At 42.8% G+C, this 23,585-nt stretch overlaps 3 protein-coding genes across 10 annotated transcripts; 1 reads left to right on the forward strand and 2 right to left on the reverse strand.

Annotated features, from left to right (window-relative positions):
- Window positions 1-1,898: 1,898 nt before the first annotated feature.
- Window positions 1,899-18,302, reverse strand: si:dkey-32e23.4 (dynamin-1-like protein). 4 transcript variants are annotated; one of them, XM_031830101.1, is made up of 18 exons: window positions 18,103-18,260; window positions 16,550-16,670; window positions 16,203-16,344; window positions 15,926-15,958; window positions 15,635-15,681; window positions 15,377-15,448; window positions 15,183-15,269; window positions 14,878-15,040; window positions 6,930-7,050; window positions 5,816-6,154; window positions 5,285-5,405; window positions 5,052-5,207; window positions 4,862-4,951; window positions 4,618-4,716; window positions 4,295-4,408; window positions 4,072-4,181; window positions 3,796-3,955; window positions 1,899-3,684 (listed from the first exon to the last, which is right to left on the reverse strand). In XM_031830101.1, exons 2-18 carry the CDS (start codon window positions 16,649-16,651, stop codon window positions 3,628-3,630), a joined length of 2,013 nt encoding a protein of 670 aa, XP_031685961.1. In that variant the 5' UTR covers window positions 16,652-16,670; window positions 18,103-18,260; the 3' UTR covers window positions 1,899-3,627. The 4 variants fall into 4 exon arrangements, with proteins under 4 accessions (XP_031685961.1, XP_020345527.1, XP_020345526.1 ...); XM_020489938.2 differs by lacking the exon at window positions 18,103-18,260 and adding an exon at window positions 17,311-17,488; XM_020489937.2 differs by lacking the exon at window positions 15,926-15,958 and having other exon boundaries at window positions 18,103-18,302.
- Window positions 16,529-21,113, forward strand: LOC109895880 (ras-related protein Rab-7a-like). Of its 3 annotated transcripts, XM_031830102.1 has the most exons (7): window positions 16,529-16,704; window positions 17,199-17,278; window positions 18,750-18,807; window positions 18,978-19,104; window positions 19,310-19,528; window positions 19,789-19,917; window positions 20,073-21,113. In XM_031830102.1, the coding sequence occupies exons 2-7, from the start codon at window positions 17,260-17,262 to the stop codon at window positions 20,160-20,162; spliced, it is 642 nt and encodes a 213-aa protein (XP_031685962.1). In that variant the 5' UTR covers window positions 16,529-16,704; window positions 17,199-17,259; the 3' UTR covers window positions 20,163-21,113. The 3 variants fall into 3 exon arrangements, with proteins under 3 accessions (XP_031685962.1, XP_020345528.1, XP_020345529.1); XM_020489939.2 differs by lacking the exon at window positions 16,529-16,704 and having other exon boundaries at window positions 17,033-17,278; XM_020489940.2 differs by lacking the exons at window positions 16,529-16,704; window positions 17,199-17,278 and adding an exon at window positions 17,760-17,998.
- LOC109895881 (ubiquitin-like protein 4A-B) lies at window positions 19,967-23,157 on the reverse strand. Of its 3 annotated transcripts, none has more exons than XM_020489943.2 (5): window positions 22,981-23,157; window positions 22,428-22,533; window positions 22,032-22,225; window positions 21,573-21,699; window positions 19,967-20,158 (listed from the first exon to the last, which is right to left on the reverse strand). In XM_020489943.2, the coding sequence occupies exons 1-4, from the start codon at window positions 23,026-23,028 to the stop codon at window positions 21,592-21,594; spliced, it is 456 nt and encodes a 151-aa protein (XP_020345532.1). In that variant the 5' UTR covers window positions 23,029-23,157; the 3' UTR covers window positions 19,967-20,158; window positions 21,573-21,591. The 3 variants fall into 3 exon arrangements, with proteins under 3 accessions (XP_020345532.1, XP_020345531.1, XP_020345530.1); XM_020489942.2 differs by having other exon boundaries at window positions 21,552-21,699; window positions 22,981-23,156; XM_020489941.2 differs by having other exon boundaries at window positions 19,967-21,699; window positions 22,981-23,156.
- Window positions 23,158-23,585: the final 428 nt, after the last annotated feature.

The following is a 23,585-nucleotide window of genomic DNA, read 5'->3' on the forward strand; positions in this document are numbered from 1 at the left end:
GAGCATCAGCATTTGTGGGTTCGATTACAGGCTCAAAATGGCCAGAAACAAAGAACTTTCTTCTGAAACTCATCAGTCTATTCTTGTTCTGAGCAATGAAGGCTATTCCATACAAGAAATTGCCAAGAATCTGAAGATCTCGTACAACACTGTGTACTACTCCCAGAGCATTGCAAACTGTCTCTAACCAGAATAGAAAGAGGAGTGGGAGGCCCCGGTGCACAACTGAACAAGAGGACAGGTACATTAGAGTAAATAGAGTAGAGTAAATAGTATGCGCAAAACACCAGTCTCAACATCAACAGTGAAGAGGCGACTCCGGATGCTGGCCTTCTAGGCAGAGTTGCAAAGAAAAAGCCATATCTCAGACTGGCCAATAAAAAGAAAATATTAAGATTGGCAAAATAACACAGACAATGGACAGAGGAACTCTGCCTAGAAGGCCAGCATCCCGGAGTCGCCTCTTCACTGTTGACGTTGAGACTCGTGTTTTGCGGGTACTATTTAATGAAGCTGCCGGTGTTCCCATATTCTTTTTATCAATCCCTTCTTCATCCATCTCAAACTTTAACTACACTGAATACATTTTATTTTACTGAATTATAGTTCAAATAAGGAAATAGGTCAATTGAATTATATTCATTAGGCCCTAATCTATGGATTTCACATGACTGGGAAAACCGATATGCATCTGTTGGTCACAGATACCATAAAAAGTAGGGGCGTGGATCAGAAAACCAGTCAGTATCTGGTGTGACCACCACCGGCAATCGAAGGTGATCATTTGCCAGCTGAAGCCGCTTACGACACCAAACTCTTCAGGTCAAGACCCTGGTGTGGACAACGAGCATGTAGATGAGTTACTGACAGTTTGTGCAGAAATTCTTGGTTGGTTGTGCAAGCACTCAGTTTCATACCCCCAGTATCATTAGCTGTCTGGGTTGCTGGTCTCAGACGATCCCGCAAGTGAAGAAGCCGGATGTGGTGGCGTGGTTACTCATGGTCTGTGGTTGTGAGGCTGGTTGGACATACTGCAAAAATTCTCTAAAATGACGTTCGAGGCAGCTTATGGTAGAGAAGTATACATTAAATTCCCTGGCAACAGCACTGGTGGATGTTCCTGCAAACTTGAGACATCAGTGGCATTGTGTTTGACAAAACTGCACATTTTAGAGTGGCCTTTTATTGTCCCCAGCACAAGGTGAAACTGTAATGATCATGCAGGTTTAATCATCTTCTTAATATGCCATACCTGTCAGGTGGATGGACTATCTTGGCAAAGGAGAAACACTCATTAACAGGGACGTAAACACATTTGTGCACAGCATTTAAGACAAAAGCTTTTTGTGTGTATGGAACATTTCTGGGATCTTATATTTCAGCTCATAAAACATGGGACCAACACTTTACATGTTGCATTTATATTTTTGTTCTGCGTGATATCCAAGCCTCGCCTGTGTGTTTATACACACGCATGCACCAGAAGACAGCCAATCGATCATTGCTAAACTGCAGTATTTTAGATAAGGCTGACATTCAGAGTCCTGCTGGTTTTCTCAATTACAAAGGATGTTATTGCACGTGATAGGCAGGGAAAATGAGGTTGCAGACAAGGCCAGGCGTGTAAGTGCAAGTCAATCGGTCTCTGCAACATGCAGGCCAATTTGTCATTGTCTTTTTCAAGAAGGATCCAATCTTACCTCAGAATAATCCTACATATCTAGTGATTTCAGCTCACCTGCTTAGTATGAATAGAGGACAATGGCAATAGATACCAGACTGCTGTGAGTCATAGCCATCTGCAGGACTGAATGGTACATTTCTGCAGATCTTATCATGACTTTACAGATCATATCAATTATAAAGGACATCCTGCAAAGCAATCTCAGAGGCCAGACTGTTGTTGTTAAGAGTTTAATGAGCCCCTCCCATCTGAACAGATATTATTCTATCAATTTACGTATCACAAATATTGGCAGTCAAGCACTTCCAGGCAGTTTGTAAAGATGTAAGATATACATTTAAATAATAGAAAACACAGTCTCATTCAGATAGAAAAACTTAGACATTCACACACACACACACTGTCCTTTCAGAAAGACAGACTAGACACGGTGCTCTCCTTGATCACATAGAAGTCAGTGTTTCTGCTAGATGGTGCTTGGTACCTGTTCCTTTAAGGCTAGTCTTTCTGAATAATGCTCATCATCCTTTGTGAACATTTCCATGACATACAAAAACCGATGCACACTTACACTATAAATTATTTGAGAAACTTTAGAATCTAATTCTAAATGGAAGATACACTAACGTCACGCAATTGGTACTAAATCACAAATAAAAGGCTGCAGGGCATACTTTCCTTGGGGATCTACATCAACAAAATGAGGATATAATTACAGCTGCATGCACAAGTTCAAATCAGAAACAATGTTGGTCTCTTACACCTCCAACATCCCTGTCATCTGGGTGGAAGCAGGCCTAGGGATAGTCTTCAGAAGAGGTGGCACCCCAGCAACAGCCCCCTCTCTGAGGCACACTGCATACATGGGTTAATTTAAAGGGGGGGGGGGGGGGGGGTACAATATTTCAATGCATTCTGAGATTTTGAAAATTATTTTAACTTTCCTTTGGCCAAGTAGATTTCTACAATGAATCGCTATACCCCTGGCCCTCAAATCATTGCTGGACTCCACCTACTATTCTGCATCTCCTGACAAGCTAGCCATACAATATCTATATATACACACACCTATTCAACTCTTTGTGGGTGCTATTCATAAATGTGGTTTCAGTTATCCAACATGCGAATTAAGAGTCTGACTAGAAACTTCATACGGAGAAAAGGAACACTATTCTATGTTGTGAACGTACAACTTTGTTATAGGACTAAATATGCACAAACAGTGCAACCGTACATCTGGAACGATACATAAATGCGACACACGTAAAGAACATACGTCTGCTCTAGGGTACAACTACTGTACTCAGTTGCACTGTAGACCAGGTCAAACCAAACCTCTGCAGCATCCCCGAAGACCAGGATCATATTTCAACATTACATTGCAGACAATGCCCACTGTTCAACCTCAGGTTGGGTTGTCACCCTCTGTTCAACTTTACAGAACGTTGCTTAAAACAGGGGGAAGCCTGATACTGACTGATTATACTTACTCTACATATGTTCAGAAGCTGCTACATGCATATCAAGCAGTCATGGTTTGAGATCACCCTTTCACAAATAGATACCTAATCAATGGAAACAAATGCAGCAGCACAACCATGTCATGATCAGATGCAAGAAAGACTCAGGAAAACAACGTAATACTCCACATGATAAATAACACATTGACAACTAAAAGACCGGACATTTAGACAGACGATTGTTGCAACAAAACCAAAATTGTTTTTGATCATGGTTCTCTTTCACATTAAAGACATCTCATCACAATGGACCAGCTCTGCCTGAGTGTGTTGGTCTCATCACTATATTCACAGTGAGACACAATAGTCCAAATCCTGGACAGACAAAAAGGACGGCTGGATGTTTAATGGACAGTGTGAGCTCAGTGGTATTACCATCTCACACACACACACACACACACACACACGGTCAGTTGCATTGGGCTACCACAGGTGTGTCTCCCGGATCTCTGAGATGATGTTGCTGGCTTTTTGGAGAGCCTGAAGTGAAGAGAGAGAGAGAAGGATACTGGTGTTAAAAAGGAGGAAACAGAAAGTACAACACAAAGTGCATGAGAGTAATTAGGAGTACTAGTAGCACTTGTACAGTACCTCCAGCATCTGGGCCACCTCTGTCCTCTGTTGTGCTGTGTCTTGGGACTCGATGAGCAGCCCCTGCAGCAGGTTCTGTTTGTACAGCTGGCCCACCAGCTCACTCTGCAGACGCTCCTTCACAAAGTTCACCAGGAAGTGCATCACCGTCTTGGGAACACTGCAGACACACGTCACAAGACACACAGTTAGCTAGGCCAGAGAAGGCTCAACTCACCACTAACTGGATACCCAAATAATAACACTCCTAGATGCCCTGGAGCGCCGGTCTCTGACCTGTCCTGAATGCTCTTGCGGACAATGAGGAAGTAGCATTTGATGAGGCGTTGAATGACCTCACAGTCTCTTTGCTCGCGGGCACTCAGCTTTCGGGACACCGGCACCGCCTGGCAAACAGAGCAGGGGTCAGATGTTACAATCTGTCACAGATCGAATCAGATACAGTGCTGCTCTACAGGGTAGCGCTGGGTCAGTTCTGACTGCTGATTCCACTACTCACTGTGTCCAGGAGGTTGATGGCCTGGCCCTTAACAGGGCTGCTGAAACCTGCCACTGGTGCCTTCTCCTCAGCCACCTTCTCATTCATCCAGCATTTATCTCCATCCTGCAGGCCCTAAAAGAGGTGAAATGGGGGGGTCAATTCAATTTAGTTGTTCAGGTATCGGTGTTAAAGTCACAACTTGCTTATTGGAATTGCTCAAACGGTGTGATGTCCATACTGGTACTAGAAGACCGCATCAGACTCTAGAACCCTCTGGTCAACATTAGGCTCATCTATATGCATGAAAGCAGAGCATGTGCTTTGAGTTGAGGCAGAATTACCTGTTGACTGTTGACAGATGCTGAGACCTGAGCAGCATCGGTGAAGTCTGGGTGCTTTGTGTTGATGTAAGCAAGCTCAATTTGAACCAAGTTGTGGACCTGAAACAGTTGTGCTCAGAATCATTCACGAACATAGACAGACCGCCAGTAAGCAATAGCACTAAATTGTAGAATAATTACACAGGATTTTTGTACAAAACAAACGAACTGAAAATGTAAAATCACAAAAACAAATTTGTCTTACCATGTCATTAGTAATGGGCAAGCGCTTCCTGAGTAAACTAGTCACCACCTCCACAATGGAGTCGTGCAGCTTGGGAAACCGAAGGAGCTCCTGACAAACACACAGCATGTCAGGACGCATACAGAGACACTTCTATTACAATTTGGTTCAGGCTTGCTTTGTAATATGTGTTGTGCAGTGTCTAGCGTACCTGCGTGCTGTAGGAGGAGCAATGCTGGATGATCCTCTGCAGCTCCTCGTGGACCAGCTCCACACAGCGCAGACTGGGCTCCTCCAGACGCTTGATCTGCCTCTTCACCAGCAGCTCAAAGGAAATCTCAGGTACAAAGAGGGCCGGCCGCGGACCCTGCAGCACAACACACACCTCTATTTACATAACTCGTGATTCTCACAGACAATGCGATTGGAGCTGATGGTTATTACCGTAGCATTGCGGATTGCAGTGAGGATGTCGAGCTCCGTCAAGCCCCCCAGGGGGTCAATAGACTGAAGAGTGCGGCCAAAGGTCTCATGGAATATGTAGCAGATCCGAGCCCCCCCGCAGCTTACCAGAGAGGAGGACAGAGGAAGCAGTATCAGTGGCTGTGTCCGAGGGTTGTCAACATCAGATGCAGTCAGCCAGAATGAGTCAATACTTGCTTCACATGCTTGAGGAAATCAATAAATCAGTGAGCGGTACAAGAGCTATTGAAATGAACCCACAAAATATGAAATGCCAATACATGAACACCTACAAAATTACAAGGAGGCCAAGAAATACAATAAACGCCTGCTTAAGTGAAATGCATTCAGCAGAACAATAACCAAGTTTTCTGTCACAAAATGTCCACTGTGCAGATTCTATGTGGTTGCTAAATATTTGGTGGTCAATGAGGAGTTGCTCCAATACAATATAAAATACTAAAAGATGATTGGTGCCTGGATAAAGGAGCCTAAAGCAGTTGAACTACTCACAGTTCAGATGTCTGGATGTGCGTGGCGGTGCCCTCGATGGTGTTGCAGTAGTCGCTGGCGAACTTGGTGACGATCTGTAGCAGGGTGGAGCTGTGGTCCTCTACAGGCTGGCCATAGCTGCTGAGCCGGGCCTGGTACTGGGCACTCAACACCGTCACACGCCTCTTCAGCTCCGGCAAGCAGTCCCTGATGTGGTGCATGAGCAGGCGGCTCAGGGTGCGAGCCAGGTAGCGGGAGCCGCAGCGGGAGGCCAGAGACGGGTAGTGGCGCTGGAGGAAGGCCTGCTCGTCCCGTGCCGTGTCCTCTATGCTCTTCTGCGTGTTGATGTCATGCTGGCTCCTAGCAGGGGGAGACATGGAGGATGACAGCTGGAGTTCCAGAATACTCCACAGTGCATCTGATCATGCAGAATGTCACCTGCTCCAGCATAGCAGGAAATTATACACGCAAATAGGATTCAACACTTTTGAAATGGACGTTACTGTAGCCGTACAGATTCCTTTAGCACTCTGGAGGAATTGTGCTAAGCTGAGGTCCCTACTGACTTCAGACAGCCTTCCAAGGCGGTTGCTATGATTGCTAGTGTGAGCTGTCGGTTGAACTAGATTGTCTCTGCTCAGTGAAATTACTTCAGAAAATGACTTACCATTTCAGCCTTTGAGGGGCAAATATGTTTTTTTTTGTGTTGCAATTCTGTACCCTTGGCGAAAAACCACTCAGATAACTCATACATCAGCCCTGTGCTGGAGCCCCATGAGTAAGACATGGCACACATTATCTCAGCAGGATGTGTGAGAACAATCTCAAAGTAGGGAGAGACAATCATTCAGAAATTAGAGCTTTGTTTGAAAAATGCAAACCAATTGATCTGGTGAATAGCAGGGCCATTGGAACATTCGTTGTTTATAGCACAAAGGTCTCTGAGGGTACTTGAGTTAATTTAACGACCATAATGATTCAGATCCTTTATACTCAATCAGATGTGATACATTGGCCTAATATTTGTATAGCATCTTTCACTGCTATGGGACTTCATCTTTTTAAGCACCGAGGTGACATCACCCAGTAAGAATTAGGTAAATCTGTTAGATAAGTTGTAGGCATATGGACAAACCTGTTGACCACTCCCACAATTCCGAGCCGCACTGGAATGACCCGGCCCAGCAAGACCTCCAGAGCATCTGTCCCTGCGTCCATCAGGTCCAGCTTACTGACCACCAGCAGTGTTCTGCGGCCTGCAAGACACATGGACACAGCTGGGTAAAGACACACCCCTTTTGTCCATGGTTCTTTCCACACACAGCACTTGAATGGCACAGTTCATTATCTAATCTAAAATATTGTGTATATAGCAATCACTGATGTTAAAAAGTTGAGGTCAAACCTAAAAAGTAACATTGACCATGTTTACTGATGTTTAACACATCTGTATCAATGAGCAAACAGGGTACCTGCAAGTTCCATGAAGTTGAATTTAAGACTTATACCACTTGGAATGCAAATTAATACAAATTTGAAATCTGCTTGTGCCACACAAACGCTAATAATAGGGCTAGCTCTTTCACCAAAGGCTATATACTACATGGCTCATATTATCAAGTAGGTGTGCCATTCTAGCAATGAGCATTCTCCTGTAGTCTAACAGATGTAGTAGCATAGTGGCTAGGCTATAGATGGCTGAAGAATGGGGTTGCCCATCTGCATTTGTTTAGGCTACCCCAATGACCTAATCATCAGCTAGATCACAACTCTAAGTGTTTAGAATGTTGGCTTCAATACCACTACCAGCTTAGTATAATGATACTCAACACCATAATGATACCACCGTGAAAAAAATGCCTTAAATGTAAATATACAGAACCATTACTATATAAAACAAGTGGTCCACTCTGGAGAGCTAGGGTAATGGGTGAGCAGTTTGATCCAGCACTGCTCAAAACACACCTGAGTCAGCTTAACAAGGTCCTGTTGAGCTGTTGATTTATCAAATCTGGTGTGTTAGAGTGGGATTGGAACAAGTCTACACACCCAGTAGCTCTCCTGGAGGTGTTATGCTAGAAAAGACTACAACACCAAAACATTTTTTTAAATCCCTCTTTCAGTGAATCGGGTATCACATGGCTATACTTGGGAGCAAGGTAGCTCAGCAAGAGAGCTCTAGAACTGACAGTGCCAAGTAAGACGTGAAAGAAGTTAACTATTTCATCTAACATGTTCAGGGAATGCATAATGAATATATTGATGTGCTACATGACAAAATAACCAGATATATTTTTGGATCTCTCAAGATTAATTTGCCTGCATGTTTTTTGTGCATATTACCCTCGGCTATGCTACATGTTTTACAACCGGAGGAAATAGGAACTCAAACATTAGCTAGATTGCTAACTAAATACACTGCTCAAAAAAATAAACACTTAAACAACAATGTAACTCCAAGTCAATCACACTTCTGTGAAATCAAACTGTCCACTTAGGAAGCAACACTGATTGACAATAAATTTCACATGCTGTTGTGCAAATGGAATAGACAACAGGTGGAAATTATAGGCAATTAGCAAGACACCCCCAATAAAGGAGTGGTTCTGCAGGTGGTGACCACAGACCACTTCTCAGTTCCTATGCTTCCTGGCTGATGTTTTGGTCACTTTTGAATGCTGGCGGTGCTTTCACTCTAGTGGTAGCATGAGACGGAGTCTACAACCCACACAAGTGGCTCAGGTAGTGCAGCTCATCCAAGATGGCACATCAATGCGAGCTGTGGCAAAAAGGTTTGCTGTGTATGTCAGCGTAGTGTCCAGAGTATGGAGGCGCTACCAGGAGACAGGCCAGTACATCAGGAGACGTGGAGGAGGCCGTAGGAGGGCAACAACCCAGCAGCAGGACCGCTACCTCCCCCTTTGTGCAAGGAGGAGCAGGAGGAGCACTGCCAGAGCCCTGCAAAATGACCTCCAGCAGGCCACAAATGTGCATGTGTCTGCTCAAACGGTCAGAAACAGACTCCATGAGGGTGGTATGAGGGCCCGACGTCCACAGGTTGGGGGTTGTGCTTACAGCCCAACACCGTGCAGGACGTTTGGCATTTGCCAGAGAACACCAAGATTGGCAAATTCGCCACTGGTGCCCTGTGCTCTTCACAGATGAAAGCAGGTTCACACTGAGCACATGACAGAGTCTGGAGATGCCGTGGAGAACGTTCTGCTGCCTTCAAAATCCTCCAGCATGACCGGTTTGGAGGTGGGTCAGTCATGGTGTGGGGTGGCATTTACTTTGGGGGGCCGCACAGCCATTCATGTGCTCGCCAGAGGTAGCCTGACTGCTGCCATTAGGTACCGAGATGAGATCCTCAGACCCCTTGTGAGACCATATGCTGGTGCGGTTGGCCCTGGGTTCCTCCTAATGCAGGACAATGCTAGACCTCATGTGGCTGGAGTGTGTCAGCAGTTCCTGCAAGAGGAAGGCATTGATGCTATGGACTGGCCCGCTGGCCCGCCGTATTAACCGCAAAAGGCGCTCTCCACTCCGTATCATCTCAATTACATAGCCTACTCAGTTTGTAAAGTGGTTATTTCCTCTATAGACCCAGTTGAGAAATAATTGTTCTACTCACATAAAGCTGCCACTCTGCTCTTGTTCAACAGTAACAGTAAAAACTGTCTTTCCCAGTTACATTTAGAAATGTTTCTCAACTGTCAGTAAGTAACGTTATGCTTGCACTTATCAGAATGCATCTTTCCCTTCACTGTGCGCAAAAGGTGGGAGAGGGAGTGAGAACAAGCAGCGAAACAGGGACAGGGCAAATACTTTCATAGCGGGACGCAGGTTAATGCACATTACTGTTGAATAAATAATGGTTTTATAACCAAAACATCTGCAGGAATGTTGTGCAGCCTAATCACTGACATTACAGACATAAGCCAAATTGCATAGGTAAGAGGAGGGCAATGTCGGTGTCTGTAATTTCTGGTTTATTGTCCCAGCTCTAGTTAGTGTTGTCTATCAAATTGTATAGGCTACCATGCGCTTTCATCTCCCGCTCTCCTCTAGCAATGGCCCGACTCCCATTGGCACATGATGTTCACACAAGGAAGCGAACATGTGGTTGGAAAGCTCAGGAAAGTGCCTTGACTATTATTTGATGTTCTATTTTTTTCTTTCTTGCCACGTTGGCAACAATTAAGCAGAGACACAATATTATATTGTCGTCCACGTTTAAGACCTTTGAAAACGGAACTAAGGCATTTAAAATCAGATAAAAATTAATTAAAGACTTAAACACCCTGAAAAATATATACAGTGCACTCGGAAAGTATACAGATCCCTTGACTTTTTCCACATTTTGTTACATTACAGCCTTATTCTAAAATGTATTAAATTATTTTTTCCCCTCATCAATCTACACACAATACCCCATAATCACAAGGTAAAAACAGGTTTAGAAATGTTTGCAAATTATTACAAATAAAAAAAACTGAAATATCACATTTACATAAGTATTCAGACCCTTTACTCAGTACTTTGTTGAAGCACCTTTGGCAAAGAATACAGCCTCGTGTATTCTTGGGCGGCAGGGTAGCCTTGTGGTTAGAGCGTCGGACTAGTAACCGGAAGGTTGACAAGGTACAAATCTGTCGTTCTGCCCCTGAACAGACAGTTGAAAATTGAAAATAAGAATTTGTTCATAACTGACTTGCCCAGTTAAATAAAGGTAAAAGAAAATGACACTACAAGCTTGGCACAAAGTCCATGCACTGAGGCTAGGTAACACTGTCATCCCACTCTTCAAAGGGGGTGACACTCTAGACCCAAACTGTTATAGACCTATATCCATCCTGCCCTGCCTTTCTAAAGTCTTTGAAAGCCAAGTTAATAAACAGATCACTGACAGATCACTGACCCACCGTACCTTCTCCGCTGTGCAATCCGGTTTCCGAGCTGGTCACGGGTGCACCTCAGCCACGCTCAAGGTACTAAACGATATCATAACCGCCATCGCTAAAAGACAGTACTGTGCAGCCGTCTTCATCGACCTGGCCAAGGCTTGCGACTCTGTCAATCACCGTATTCGGCAGACTCAACAGCCTTGGTTTCTCAAATGACTGCCTCACCTGGTTCACCAACTACTTCCCAGACAGAGCTCAGTGTGTCAAATCGGAGGGCCTGTTGTCCGGACCTCTGGCAGTCTCTATGGGGGTACCACAGGTTTCAATTCTTGGGCCGACTCTTTTCTCTGTATATATCAACGATGTCATTTTTGCTGCGGGCAATTCCCTAATCCACCTCTATGCAGACGACACCATTATGTATATGGTTCTGGCTTAGAATGTGGACAACTTCAAACACCTAGGTGTCTGGCTAGACCGTAAACTCTCCTTCCAGACTCATATTAAACATCTCCAATCCAAAATAAAATCTACAATCGGCTTCCTATTTCACAACAAAGCCTCCTTTACTCACGCCGCCAAACATAAGTCTATGCTGGTTAGAGCGCCGCCTTATCTCAGCTCACTGGTCACGATAACAACACCTACCCATAGCACGCGCTCCAACAGGTATACCTCACTGGTCATCCCCAAAGCCAACACCTACTTTGGCCTCCTTTTCTTCCAGTTCTCTACTGCCAATGCCTGGAACGAATTGCAAAAATCACTGAAGCTGGAGACTTATATTCCCCTGACTAACTTTAAACATCAGCTATCTGAGCAGCTAACCGATCGCTGCAGCTGTACATAGCCCATCTGTAAATAGCCCATCCAATCTACCTACCTCATCCCCATATTGTTTTTATTTACTTTTATGCTCTTTTGCACACCAGTATTTCTAGTTGCACATCATCATCTGCACATCTATCACTCCAGTGTTAATTTGCTAAATTGTAATTACTTCGCTACTATGGCTTATTTATTGGCTTACCTCCTCCCGCCATTAGCACACAATGTATATATTCTATTGTGTTATTGACTGTATGCTTGTACAGTGGGGCAAAAAGTATTTAGTCAGCCACCAATTGTGCAAGTTCTCCCCCTTAAAAAGATGAGAGGCCTGTAATTTTCATCATAGGTACACTTCAACTATGACTGACAAAATGAGAAAAAAAAATCCAGAAAATCACATTGTAGGATTTTTTATGAATTTATTTGCAAATTATGGTGGAAAATAAGTATTTGGTCAATAACAAAAGTTTCTCAATACTTTGTTATACACCCTTTGTTGGCAATGACAGAGGTCAAACGTTTTCTGTAAGTCTTCACAAGGTTTTCACACACCGATGCTGGTATTTTGGCCCATTCCTCCATGCAGATCTCCTCTAGAGCAGTGATGTTTTGGGGCTGTTGCTGGGCAACACAGACTTTCAACTCCCTCCAAAGATTTTCTATGGGGTTGAGATCTGGAGACTGGCTAGGCCACTCCAGGACCTTGAAATGCTTCTTACGAAGCCACTCCTTCGTTGCCCGGGCGGTGTGTTTGGGATCATTGTCATGCTGGAAGACCCAGCCACGTTTCATCTTCAATGCCCTTGCTGATGGAAGGAGGTTTTCACTCAAAATCTCACGATACATGGCCCCATTCATTCTTTCCTTTACACGGATCAGTCGTCCTGGTCCCTTTGCAGAAAAACAGCCCCAAAGCATGATGTTTCCACCCCCATGCTTCACAGTAGGTATGGTGTTCTTTGGATGCAACTCAGCATTCTTTGTCCTCCAAACACGACGAGTTCAGTTTAACAAAAAGTTAAATTTTGGTTTCATCAAATCAAAATAAAATCAAATGTATTTATATAGCCCTTCGTACATCAGCTGATATCTCAAAGTGCTGTACAGAAACCCAGCCTAAAACCCCAAACAGCAAACAATGCAGGTGTAGAAGCATGGTGGTTAGGAAAAACTCCCTAGAAAGGCCAAAACCTAGGAAGAAACCTAGAGAGGAACCAGGCTATGTGGAGTGGCCAGTCCTCTTCTGGCTGTGCCGGGTGGAGATTATAACAGAACATGGCCAAGATGTTCAAATGTCTGACCATATGACATTCTCCCAAACGTCTTCTGGATCATCCAAATGCTCTCTAGCAAACTTCAGACGGGCCTGGACATGTACTGGCTTAAGCAGGAGGACACGTCTGGCACTGCAGGATTTGAGTCCCTGGCGGCGTAGTGTGTTACTGATGGTAGGCTTTGTTACTTTGGTGCCAGCTCTCTGCAGGTCATTCACTAGGTCCCCCAGTGTTGTTCTGGGATTTTTGCTCACCGTGATCATTTTGACCCGACGGGGTGAGATCTTGCGTGGAGCCCCAGATCGAGGGAGATTATCAGTGGTCTTGTATGTCTTCCATTTCCTAATAATTGCTCCCACAGTTGATTTCTTCAAACCAAGCTGCTTACCTATTGCAGATTCAGTCTTCCCAGCCTGGTGCAGGTCTACAATTTTATTTCTGGTGTCCTTTGACAGCTCTTTGGTCTTGGCCATAGTGGAGTTTGGAGTGTGACTGTTTGAGGTTGTGGACAGGTGTCTTTTATACTGATAACAAGCTCAAACAGGTGCCATTAATACAGGTAATGAGTGGAGGACAGAGGAGCCTAGTTACAGGTCTGTTGCTTGTTTGTAGGTGAGCAAAGACTTATTTTCCACCATAATTTGCTAATAAATTCATAAAAAATCCTACAATGTGATTCCCAGGATTCTTTTCTCATTGTCTGTCAAAGTTGAAGTGTACCTATGATGAAAATTACAGGCCTCTCATCTTTTTAAGTGGGAGAACTTGCACAATTGGTGGCTGACTAAATACTTTTTTGCCCCACTGTAAATTCCATATGTAACTCTGTGTTGTCGTTTGTGTCGCACTGCTTTGCTTTATCTTGGCCAGGTCGCAGTTGTAAATGAGAACTTGTTCAAATAGCCTACCTGGTTAAATAATGGTGAAATAAAAATGTTTTAAATTGTCTTGTCTGTGTGCTTAGGGTTGTTATCCTGTTGGAAGATGAACCGTTGCCCAGTTGAGGTCCTGAGCGCTCTGACGCAGATTTTCATCAAGGATCTCTCTGTATTTTGTTCCGTTCATCTTTCCCGCGATTCTGACTGGTCTCCCAGTCCCTGCCGCTGAAAAACATCCCCACAGCATGATGATGCCACCACCGCCCCCCGCACCTCTCTGATTCAGAGGTGTTGGGTTAAATGTGGTAGACACATTTCAGTTCAGTTGGACAACTGACTAGGTATCCCCCTTTCCCTTACTTCACTGTAGGGATGGTGCCAGTTTACCTCCAGACATTATGCTCCACATTCAGGCCAAAGAGAATCTTGGTTTCATCAGACCAGAGAATCTTGTTCCTCATGGTCGGAGAGTCCTTTAGGTGCCCTTTGGCAAACTCCAAGTGGGCTGTCATCTGCCTTTTACTGAGGAGTGGCTTTCGCCTGCCACTCTACCATAAAGGCCTGATTGGTAAAGTGCTGCAGAGATGGTTGTCCTTCAGGAAGGTTCACCAATCTCCACAGAGGAACTCTAGAGCTCTGTCAGACTGACCATCAGGTTATTGGTCACCTCCCTGACCAAGGCCCTTCGCCCCCGATTGATCCGTTTGGCCAAGCAGCCAGCTCTAGGAAGAGTCTTGGTGGTTCCAAACTTCTTCCATTTAAGAATGATGTAGGCCACTGTGTTCTTGGGGACCTTCAATGCTGCAGAAATGTGTTGGTACCCATCCCCAGATTTGTGCAACGACACAATCCTGTCTCGGAGCTCTAAGGACAATTCCTTCTACCTCATGGCTTGGTTTTTGCTCTGACCTGCACTGTCAACTGTGGGAACTTATATAGACAGGTGTGTGCCTTTCCAAATCATGTCCAATCAACTGAATTTACCACAGGTGAACTCCAATCAAGTTGTAGAAACATCTCAAGGATGATCAATGGAAACAGGATTCACCTTTTGTTTTAATCGATTTTATAATAAAGCTGTAACATAACAAAATGTGGAAAAAGTCAAGATGTCTGAATACTTTCCAAATTCACTGTATACACTGAAAAGACATGCAGTGAAAAATGAAGGAGCACAAGTGTACACTATGCCTCACCATCCGGGTCGACCTCGCGGGCCAGTTTGAGGGCATCAGAGGTGGCCAAGTCGGAGTTGGCAGGAGACACTGAGAGGATAAGGGAGTTGGGGTTGGAGATGAAGGATAGGATCATCTCTTGGACTTGAGCTTCTATGTCCTCTGGCTGATCTCCAACCGGAACCTAGTACAACAAGAAATAACTACATTACTGCAATTAAATATACACATTTGTTTTCAATGAGTAATGTCATTAATTTTACCATAAGGAACACCATAGTTGTGCATTTTCAAGTTAGTGGGATTAACACACTGGTTGGGCTTACCTTGGTTATTCCTGGCAAATCAACCAGTGTGAGATTGAGGACATGAGGAGAGAAAATCTTCAAATAGATGGGCTCAGGGCTGATTCCCTAAAGACCACAAGAGAGGAAATGGGGATGGAGCGAGAAGCAGACAAAAGTAAATCAATAACGCATAAACTGGAGATAAGACAAATCTATCTACAATGTATACATACCTTGTTGCCTCCTGAGCTACGCTCAGTCTCTTCTTCAATCTCCTTGCGAATCTCCAAGAAATCTGTGAAAATCTATAATGCAAACAGAGATGGGATACTGAAATATTGACTTCACCAACACCCCTGGTGGCATGACGTTAGGAGATACAGTACCAAGTTTCTCGGACAATGTAATGCCCTACTGCAAATATGAAACACTCAATGTGCAGTGCAAAACAGCTAAATAGATTTGTGCAAAGCGAAGATAGTGCCACATACCTGGTTCTTGCTATGAAGGAACGTGCCCCATTCATCAGCCTTGATCCCTTGACAAAATATCAAAAGATTGAGTGTAAAATAATGTGTAAACGGAAATGAAATACTTGTATCACATAAAAACAGACTGATGGGGTTTATAAATATTTGGAAACAAAATATGACAGAGACAGAGTTTGTAAGTTGATGTGATGATTAGATAGAGGAAATGAAAAGACGATGAGGATGACAAGATGATATTAAGATGAATGACAACGGAACAGGTCCATGCAGATAAACTATGGAAGTAAAGACCTGGGTAGCTTGCATTTTGTTTTACCCCATTTCCTGAGAAAGGTGAAGAAGGGATTGTAAATATGTTAGAAAAGAGCAAACATCCCAAAGACCACTTAGGCTTTATCCAATGAGTGAAATTACATGAATGCGAGATATTGAAATTCATTGAATAAATGTCAACTGCACTGGCATTGATTTGTTTCAGTGTGTCCAGTGTACGGTTTATCTGCGAGAAGCAACATGGAGACAGCTTTTAAAGTGACGATCACATCTTGTTTCTGTGTCAAGTACATACCATTTTCTTGCAGTCTCCTCTCTGCCAATGGAGGCACATTCACCAGCTGCAACACTAGGGGTCGCCGTGTGACTATGCCTGATCCCCGAGGCAGAAAATCCCTTCCAACCAGGCTCTCCAACACAGAACTCTTGCCGCTGCTCTGTCATGGGAAAAGAGGAGATCAATTTTAGAAAGACTAACACTAAGCTACATGAAGGATTCATTGCTATTACCTATACTTCCTCCATCTCTCTGGAAAGACTGCTGGACATTGATATGTTAATTTCAACAATGACACACTTCCCCAATGTAACAATTCCCCAATGGAACAACCATTGATTCTTGCATTTTGATTCTGTACTGACCTGCGAGCCAACCACCACTATCTGAGGCAGCTGGATGATCTCTGCCCCCACTGTCAGGAAGACTTCCTGGAGCCGATTGATGATGGGAATTAGAGTCTCCATTTCTTAGGACTACACTACACTACAGTTGGCAAAAGAAAGTGAAAGAAGCAATGGTGAGATTATAAACATATAGTACACAGGACTCTCCTTAATCTCCTACAAAAGGCAAAAACAAGAGACCTCTTGCAGATTGATAAGAATGTGTAACGTTAGCAAGCAACAAACAAACTACACAATAGCTTAACAGTAGTATTTGTTGTTGTGATTCATTAGCTCTCGTGATGATAACCAACATTACATAAGAAAGGCCCGCGGGTGGTCATGTGAAAAGGAATGGATTCTGGCCCTACTGTTCAGGCCCTACTGAGAGACAAAACTGGAATGGTTTGATTTGGGGTTGATCGCTGATTAGTGGCCAAAGTCCAAGATATGCTATATTCAAAGCTACCCAGACCTATCTAGCTAACCAGTTAACCTAGCTTGCTTATGACCCATATCATGCAATAAATGTAGGACTAATTTCGCAAACAACCAGACATTTAGCATTGTCAAGTCTTTCGGTATACAACATTTGGCTATTTTTTTTACATTTTACATTGTTTTGAAGGGGAACAAACGGAGATGCTGCTGAACTTCCTAGTTAAGCCGATTCAGGCCAAGGTGCTCTGATGAGGAAGCAGGGAAAGGGTAAGTGGCTAACGCTTTAGTCGTTTCCTTACCAGAGAAGATGTTCCTCTCAATCCAACAATACCGTGCTCACTTCATCCTGCAAAGACAGCTAGCTACAGTAACGAAAGTTCTGTACTATCCACAATTTAGCGTTATCTGTATTTTTAGCGACTTCAAACCGGGTTGTATTCAAGGCTGTCATTGAATTATTTTTTATTTTTTTGAAAGAGGTGATTGGTCATTCAACGTTTTTCCGTATATTATACGTTTAGCTGATTGGTTTAAAAACAGTCTGTCAAAATTATGACAACGCCCTCTACACGCAACTCCCTCCTTTTTCCAAAGCACCATATTCAATGAGTGTGGGCCACTCTGCCCTTGGGGCATCTGCTTCGAGGTAACCAATGGAATAATACATAAATAAATTATATATGTGCATGTACACTTAACGTCAGCCCCTTGTGACTGGAACCCACATGGGTGTTCACGAGAGTCAGCAGGGCAAATGACTTGCGCAAATTTGCTTCGTGGAAAGTCCAATCCAGGTCTGCTACAGATCAGATAATCACAGCACCCTGCCCCGACCGATTCGTGAACAAGCTGCATACCGTCTGATAAAAAACAGCAGAGGGTTGTATGTCTAGACATTACCAGTTTTAATCAAAGTAGTTAGTTAATGAGAATTATTCAAGAGAACAACAGTTTTCTCTCTGCATCTGTCTGACGCCAGAGTAAAAGGTAAACGATTTGATTTTCCCTAAAAGCTAGCCAACTAGCCAACGTTAGCTAACTAATATGTCAGGTCATGTGGAAATTGAATAGTTAGCTAACATTTGGCTTACCACGATTAGTATCTTCTGTAAATCATGCTTCATGGTCAAAGCCCGTCACACATCGGATCCCAAGCATCCTGCATTGACTTCTTGATGCCGCACTGATAACATCAAAGATTTTTCTAACTAACCCAAGATGGTCCACAGCCTATCATTTCCAATGGAAGCAAATGCATCTTAGTGGGTGGACTAGCAAGGTGGCAGCGCCAAGCACGAGCTAGCGAGATCCTATTGGCGGTTTCTAACATATATTTCAGTTAGGGAACGCCTACTTTACGAATCGCGGGTGTGCAATAACTAAATTCGCCCTTGCACTCCGAAATAAAAACATTTTTAGAAACTTTGGTAAAGTCTACAAAACGTAGTCCGCTATGTTAATAACATTCTAGTTTTGGGAACAGAAAACTCTATTGAGATCAAATGTTTCATTAATGAGAAAATTAGCAGTTTGTCTGACGAAATGCATCTCCTTCCATCTTCTGCCATTGCTGGCCACTGGACTTCCCCTCATCACCATATTTGGTAGTGAGTGTAAACGCCAACCAGATACTTCAAATCTATACATCTGGTGAAACATCTGGCACATTGTTAATCTGTGGTAACAGTGTCCTAGTCCTAACTGATGCACTGAAATGTCTTACCTATTCTCTCATCAGCAAATATGGCCTCTCGGAAGAAGATTCTACTTAAGGTGATAATTCTTGGAGACTCAGGGTGAGTAGAATACTTGCAGTGTGAAACCTGTTCATTCCAAATTGTCCTTACCATAGATCACATTCTTCATGTACATTGGGTTCCACTAATTTTGGGGTAAAGGTGCCTAAAGATTATTTTATCTAATTTTGTCCCTGCCTATGTTTGTTCATCACTCTCCTCACTGACAGAGTTGGGAAGACCTCTCTCATGAACCAATATGTGAATAAGAAGTTCAGCAATCAGTATAAGGCCACAATCGGTGCTGACTTTCTTACCAAAGAGGTGATGGTGGATGACAGGCTTGTGACAATGCAGGTAATAGACTTCTCTATCCTTGACCATGCACATCTTCCATAACCTCTCCTCGGTAGTGTCACAATACAATAAGTCTAAACCTGATAGAAATGTATTCAACTAAACATTTTAGTCAAGCCTTTCTCTATGTAACATGGTCCCTTTGGATATGTATTGAAGTGCATGTAGTGGTGAGTTCAGTTATGAATGTCATCCATTCTATTAGATCTGGGACACTGCAGGGCAGGAGAGATTCCAGTCATTGGGCGTTGCTTTCTATCGAGGTGCAGACTGTTGTGTCCTTGTGTACGATGTTACTGCGCCAAACACCTTCAAGACTCTTGACAGCTGGCGAGACGAGTTCCTGATTCAAGCCAGCCCCCGTGACCCAGAGAACTTCCCATTTGTTGTGCTCGGCAACAAGATTGACTTGGAGAACAGGCAGGTCTGTACATATGCCCAAATATGTGAAGTTGTGCCATCAAATCAAATGTTATGTCACATGTGCCAAATACAACCAGTGTAGATTTTACCATGAAATGCTTAAGGGCCCTTTACCCAAAATGTAGAGTTAAAAAGAAAGAAAAATGTGCAAAAGAAATATTAACAATAAAATATGAATAACCAGACTATATACACGTGTAGCCCCAATGTTTGTTTGTGTGAAATGTAATTTGTTCATATGAATATTATATTACTGACCAGGTGACGACCAAGCGAGCCCAGGCGTGGTGTACGAGTAAGGGCAGTATCCCATATTTCGAGACAAGTGCGAAGGAGGCCATCAATGTTGATCAAGCCTTTCAAACTATTTGCCGAAATGCTCTCAAACAGGTAGGTTGATTGCTGATTGAATTTGGATAATGTTAAACTCATGACGTAGTTTTCACACTTTAAGAACAATTTATTGATGCAGATACAAGAATGTATTCACTTCGGAACTTTTTTGAAGGCATTAACCTGCCATGTTTTCCTGTCCTCATTGTTAGGAGTCAGAAGTGGAGACTTATGACTTCCCAGATCAGATCAAACTGAGGGATGACAGACCAGCCTCCTCTAGTGATGGCTGCAGCTGCTGAAGAAGGGAGGAAACATGACAGATATACACAGATGTTTGATTGAAGGGGGATTACAATAATGTACATTCATACCATTTTAGGTCTTCACATATGCAAGATCTCAGACGAAAAACACTAAACCCCCCCCTGTTTTTCTCTTTGAAATTCATGTGGCAGGAACTGAAACATAAGTTACATCAATATCTGTATTTTCACCAAGACAACTGGCTTTGTATTTGTCAAACATTTTGTTTTTGATACTCAGTCTTGCAATAATGTATGTTATGTCTGGGAGACATCCGATGCATTCTCCCTTATCAACGTGCCTTGCATTTCCTTGTGGTCTCTGTGCTAGCTCACTATGTTTATCATAGCAGTCACAACTATAATGGTTCCTCTTTAAAGAACATGGTGTCACTTATCTGCACTACTATTGCATTTCCTCTTCAAGGTGAAGACCTAAGTACAGCATATTTGCATGAACTATGAAGAAATGGTAGACAGTTTTAAGCTGCTGATCAGAAATTATGTAAATTGTACAAATGGGACTCAAGTTCGACTGTGTGTGTTTGTGGGGAGAGAGGAAACAAAGCTATCACTAGAAAATCCAATATGATCAGCAGTGTGTGCTTTCTAATATGGATAATGCAGTCGGAGGCAAATTCCTGTTATCAAGTCTTGTTCCAAACTGGACATCTTGTTAGATGGGAGTTGAAATAGCTTTTCCCAGTTTAAGGTGTTACATTTGCAGGCCAAAGCACATCCTATCATAGATAAGGCAGCATCTCTCTCACACAATCTGACCTCTTATTTTTTGCTTTATATAATATAAATACAACTATATGAACGTCCTCATCAATTTTATAAATTGTTACGGTTGCGGTAAGTAGAAGTTGAACATATATCTTAATATAAATGGTTAAATAATTTCCTGACAGTTGAATAAAAAGGTACAATTATGACTAAATATTATTTGAGGTAGATTGTGCTTTATTCGGTTTTAAAAAATTATGCTAGGCCTAGACCAAGTGAGTACTTGAAATTGAGGGAAAACAGTCAATTTTTTTATGCTTGTATAAACAATATATACAAATCATACAATGACTGCACTGAACAACATTAATTAGAACTAACCTTACAGAGTGTGTTTTCTGTAAACTATCATTCATTTACAACACATTGCTTATAAATAAGAACTTCCATAATTACTCAGTGATCATTTTAGACCAACAGTCAAAAGGTATTGGCTCTCGTTTCAGTCTGATTTGATCATGTGAAAATATCCTATTAATTGTACAGGAATGTCTGGAGAAAACAAAGAAAAGTATAATTAAGACAGGCTGTGATCTAAAAGCTTTGCAGCTACACTATAGTCAACCTATCATGTTATCCCTGTACAACCCACTGCACCTCTGTGAATCGCCAGAATACCGTCAAGTCAGGCAGGTTTTCAATCCATGTACGATGTGTCCATGCCCTCGCTGTCTGGGTGAAGCAGTCGCCCGGCCAGGCGCTCAATGTCATCCAGACTGAGTTGCCGAAGTGAACGTTCATAATCCTTTTGGAAGAGAAAGCAGTGTAAATCGCTAGCCTGAGACTGATAAAAATAATTCATACAGTACAAAAGTAGTACCTGCAGTCTAAAGGTGAGAACATTCAGTGAATTCTGTACTTCAGCAAAAGTATGTGGAGGGATATTCTTAAACACTTAATTAGTAATTATTGATGTAGTGTAGAAACTGAAGGGATTCAATGGGTGTGCATGCAAAGCAGCTTATACTCCCAAATCAGAATAATGTACATGACCTGAATGTGTTTTGTTGGCGAGTATGATAAGATCTATGGATATGTACCAACAGCTGCCTACTCTTGTTAATGGAAATAATGTACCTTGATTAACTGTTCATGGACTTTAGCTGCATCTGCAGGGCTGAAGTGTTTCGCTAGTACAGTGGACAGAGTCTGCCACACCCCGCTGACCGCACTGCTACTGCTAGCCATCCCACTCCTCTCCCCTGCTGGACGAACCACCAAGTTTAACTTGGCCTCTGGCCCAATGGAATAATCGCTCAATCTGTGTTCATCTGTAACGAAAATGGACAAAGATGTGTATGGCTTTGTGATAGATGTACAGGTATGAATGTTATAAAGAATATTCAAGAATGCAGCAGGGCAATGTGTAACTTGGTAGATTCGGTGATGTGACATCCTCATATACAGCTGGGGTACTTCGACAATGCCAGGCTGTGTATGATTAGCTACAGTAGTTGGCCTTAGTGAAGGTACCTGCAAGGGCTTTCCCCTTGTAAAGCAATCGCTGCTGATTTGCAGGTATATTCAGACGTTCAGACACTAGTTCTTTCACCATGGAGACTTTTTCATCTTCTGTGACCTGAAATTGTGACAGATTAAACAACTGACATTTCATATTCTTGACAGTATTGATGTAATAGCGACAGCACAATCACATTGATATCGCTGAACTATTCCTCTTGACAAGCTGACCAGATCTACAGCAGGCACATTATCTTCCCTGGCCTAGGTCTGGTCTACTGAGAGGACTAACGCCCTGAACCGCAGAGCTTTATCTTCAAGCTACGAACATGAGCCAACTCTGCTTTTGTTGCCAACTTCATTTCCTGTAGCTAAATCATGAAGTTACAGACCTGCTGTGAACACCCTCTGCATCAAGATACTCAATAGCTAGATATAACAAATAGACCTTTCCTTTAAAATGCTAGCCCGTGATGCTGGAAAACAGCAGTAGCAGCTAGCTGACATAGCTAACTAGGTTAGCTAGCTACCGGCTCCAGTCTGCCTTTTGCTCATAAATGCTTACCTGTACATTGCATTCCTTTCCTTTAAGTGGTTTTATAGTTAAAATCATTGTATTGACTGTGTAATTGAAAACAATTCAACGTTATGATAACAGGTTTGTTGTTTCTCCAAACAGCCCAATCCTTATCAGCAATCATGTTCTAGTGACTTCCCCACTGCTTTTAATACTCAATATGCGCGTGCTGCCCCCTGCTGTGTGGAATATGGATTGACCAGTCAGTCGATGCGGTAATCAGCATCCCCGCTATAGATGGCCTGGATAAAGGTAGCTGAACGATCTCAAATTCGTGGATGCAGTTATAGTTGCAAGAATTGTGCATTATGAATAGTTTTAAACGTTTTTATCATGCTGTTTTGATATGGAGTGCATATTACACAAATTAACATATTATTTGTTTATAACATTAGGTAACAACATTAGAAATGTTTGAACTTGCTCATCAAATTCTTCAGAAAAATTCCATAGAGAGGAAGTCCCACAATTCCTTATTGTAATATGATGACATGACTTCCACGATTTTACCTACAAGTGCTAATTTCTGTGGTCACCTGTCTGTTTTAGAAACTTTTGGAGAACAACCCTTAATATTAAGCTGTCATGAGAGA

The sequence above is a fragment of the Oncorhynchus kisutch genome, linkage group LG8, assembly GCF_002021735.2.
Source record: "Oncorhynchus kisutch isolate 150728-3 linkage group LG8, Okis_V2, whole genome shotgun sequence".
NCBI lineage: Eukaryota > Metazoa > Chordata > Actinopteri > Salmoniformes > Salmonidae > Oncorhynchus > Oncorhynchus kisutch.

What these genes read in the sequence shown, in the direction of transcription:
- LOC109895880 (XM_031830102.1), top strand. An exon ending in TTGACTTGGAGAACAGGCAG is followed by an intron (nt 19,529 to 19,788) that starts GTCTGTACATAT and finishes ATTACTGACCAG; the next exon opens with GTGACGACCAAGCGAGCCCA. An exon ending in GCCGAAATGCTCTCAAACAG is followed by an intron (nt 19,918 to 20,072) that starts GTAGGTTGATTG and finishes CCTCATTGTTAG; the next exon opens with GAGTCAGAAGTGGAGACTTA.
- LOC109895881 (XM_020489943.2), bottom strand. Translation starts at nt 23,028, where the DNA reads ATGATTTTAACTATAAAACCACTTAAAGGAAAGGAATGCAATGTACAG. An exon ending in GAAAGGAATGCAATGTACAG is followed by an intron (nt 22,534 to 22,980) that starts GTAAGCATTTAT and finishes TCACAATTTCAG; the next exon opens with GTCACAGAAGATGAAAAAGT. An exon ending in CAAGGGGAAAGCCCTTGCAG is followed by an intron (nt 22,226 to 22,427) that starts GTACCTTCACTA and finishes TTTTCGTTACAG; the next exon opens with ATGAACACAGATTGAGCGAT.
- si:dkey-32e23.4 (XM_031830101.1), bottom strand. Translation starts at nt 16,651, where the DNA reads ATGGAGACTCTAATTCCCATCATCAATCGGCTCCAGGAAGTCTTCCTG. An exon ending in CACATCCAGACATCTGAACT is followed by an intron (nt 5,406 to 5,815) that starts GTGAGTAGTTCA and finishes CTCTCTGGTAAG; the next exon opens with CTGCGGGGGGGCTCGGATCT. An exon ending in CGCAAGAGCATTCAGGACAG is followed by an intron (nt 3,956 to 4,071) that starts GTCAGAGACCGG and finishes GTGTGTCTGCAG; the next exon opens with TGTTCCCAAGACGGTGATGC.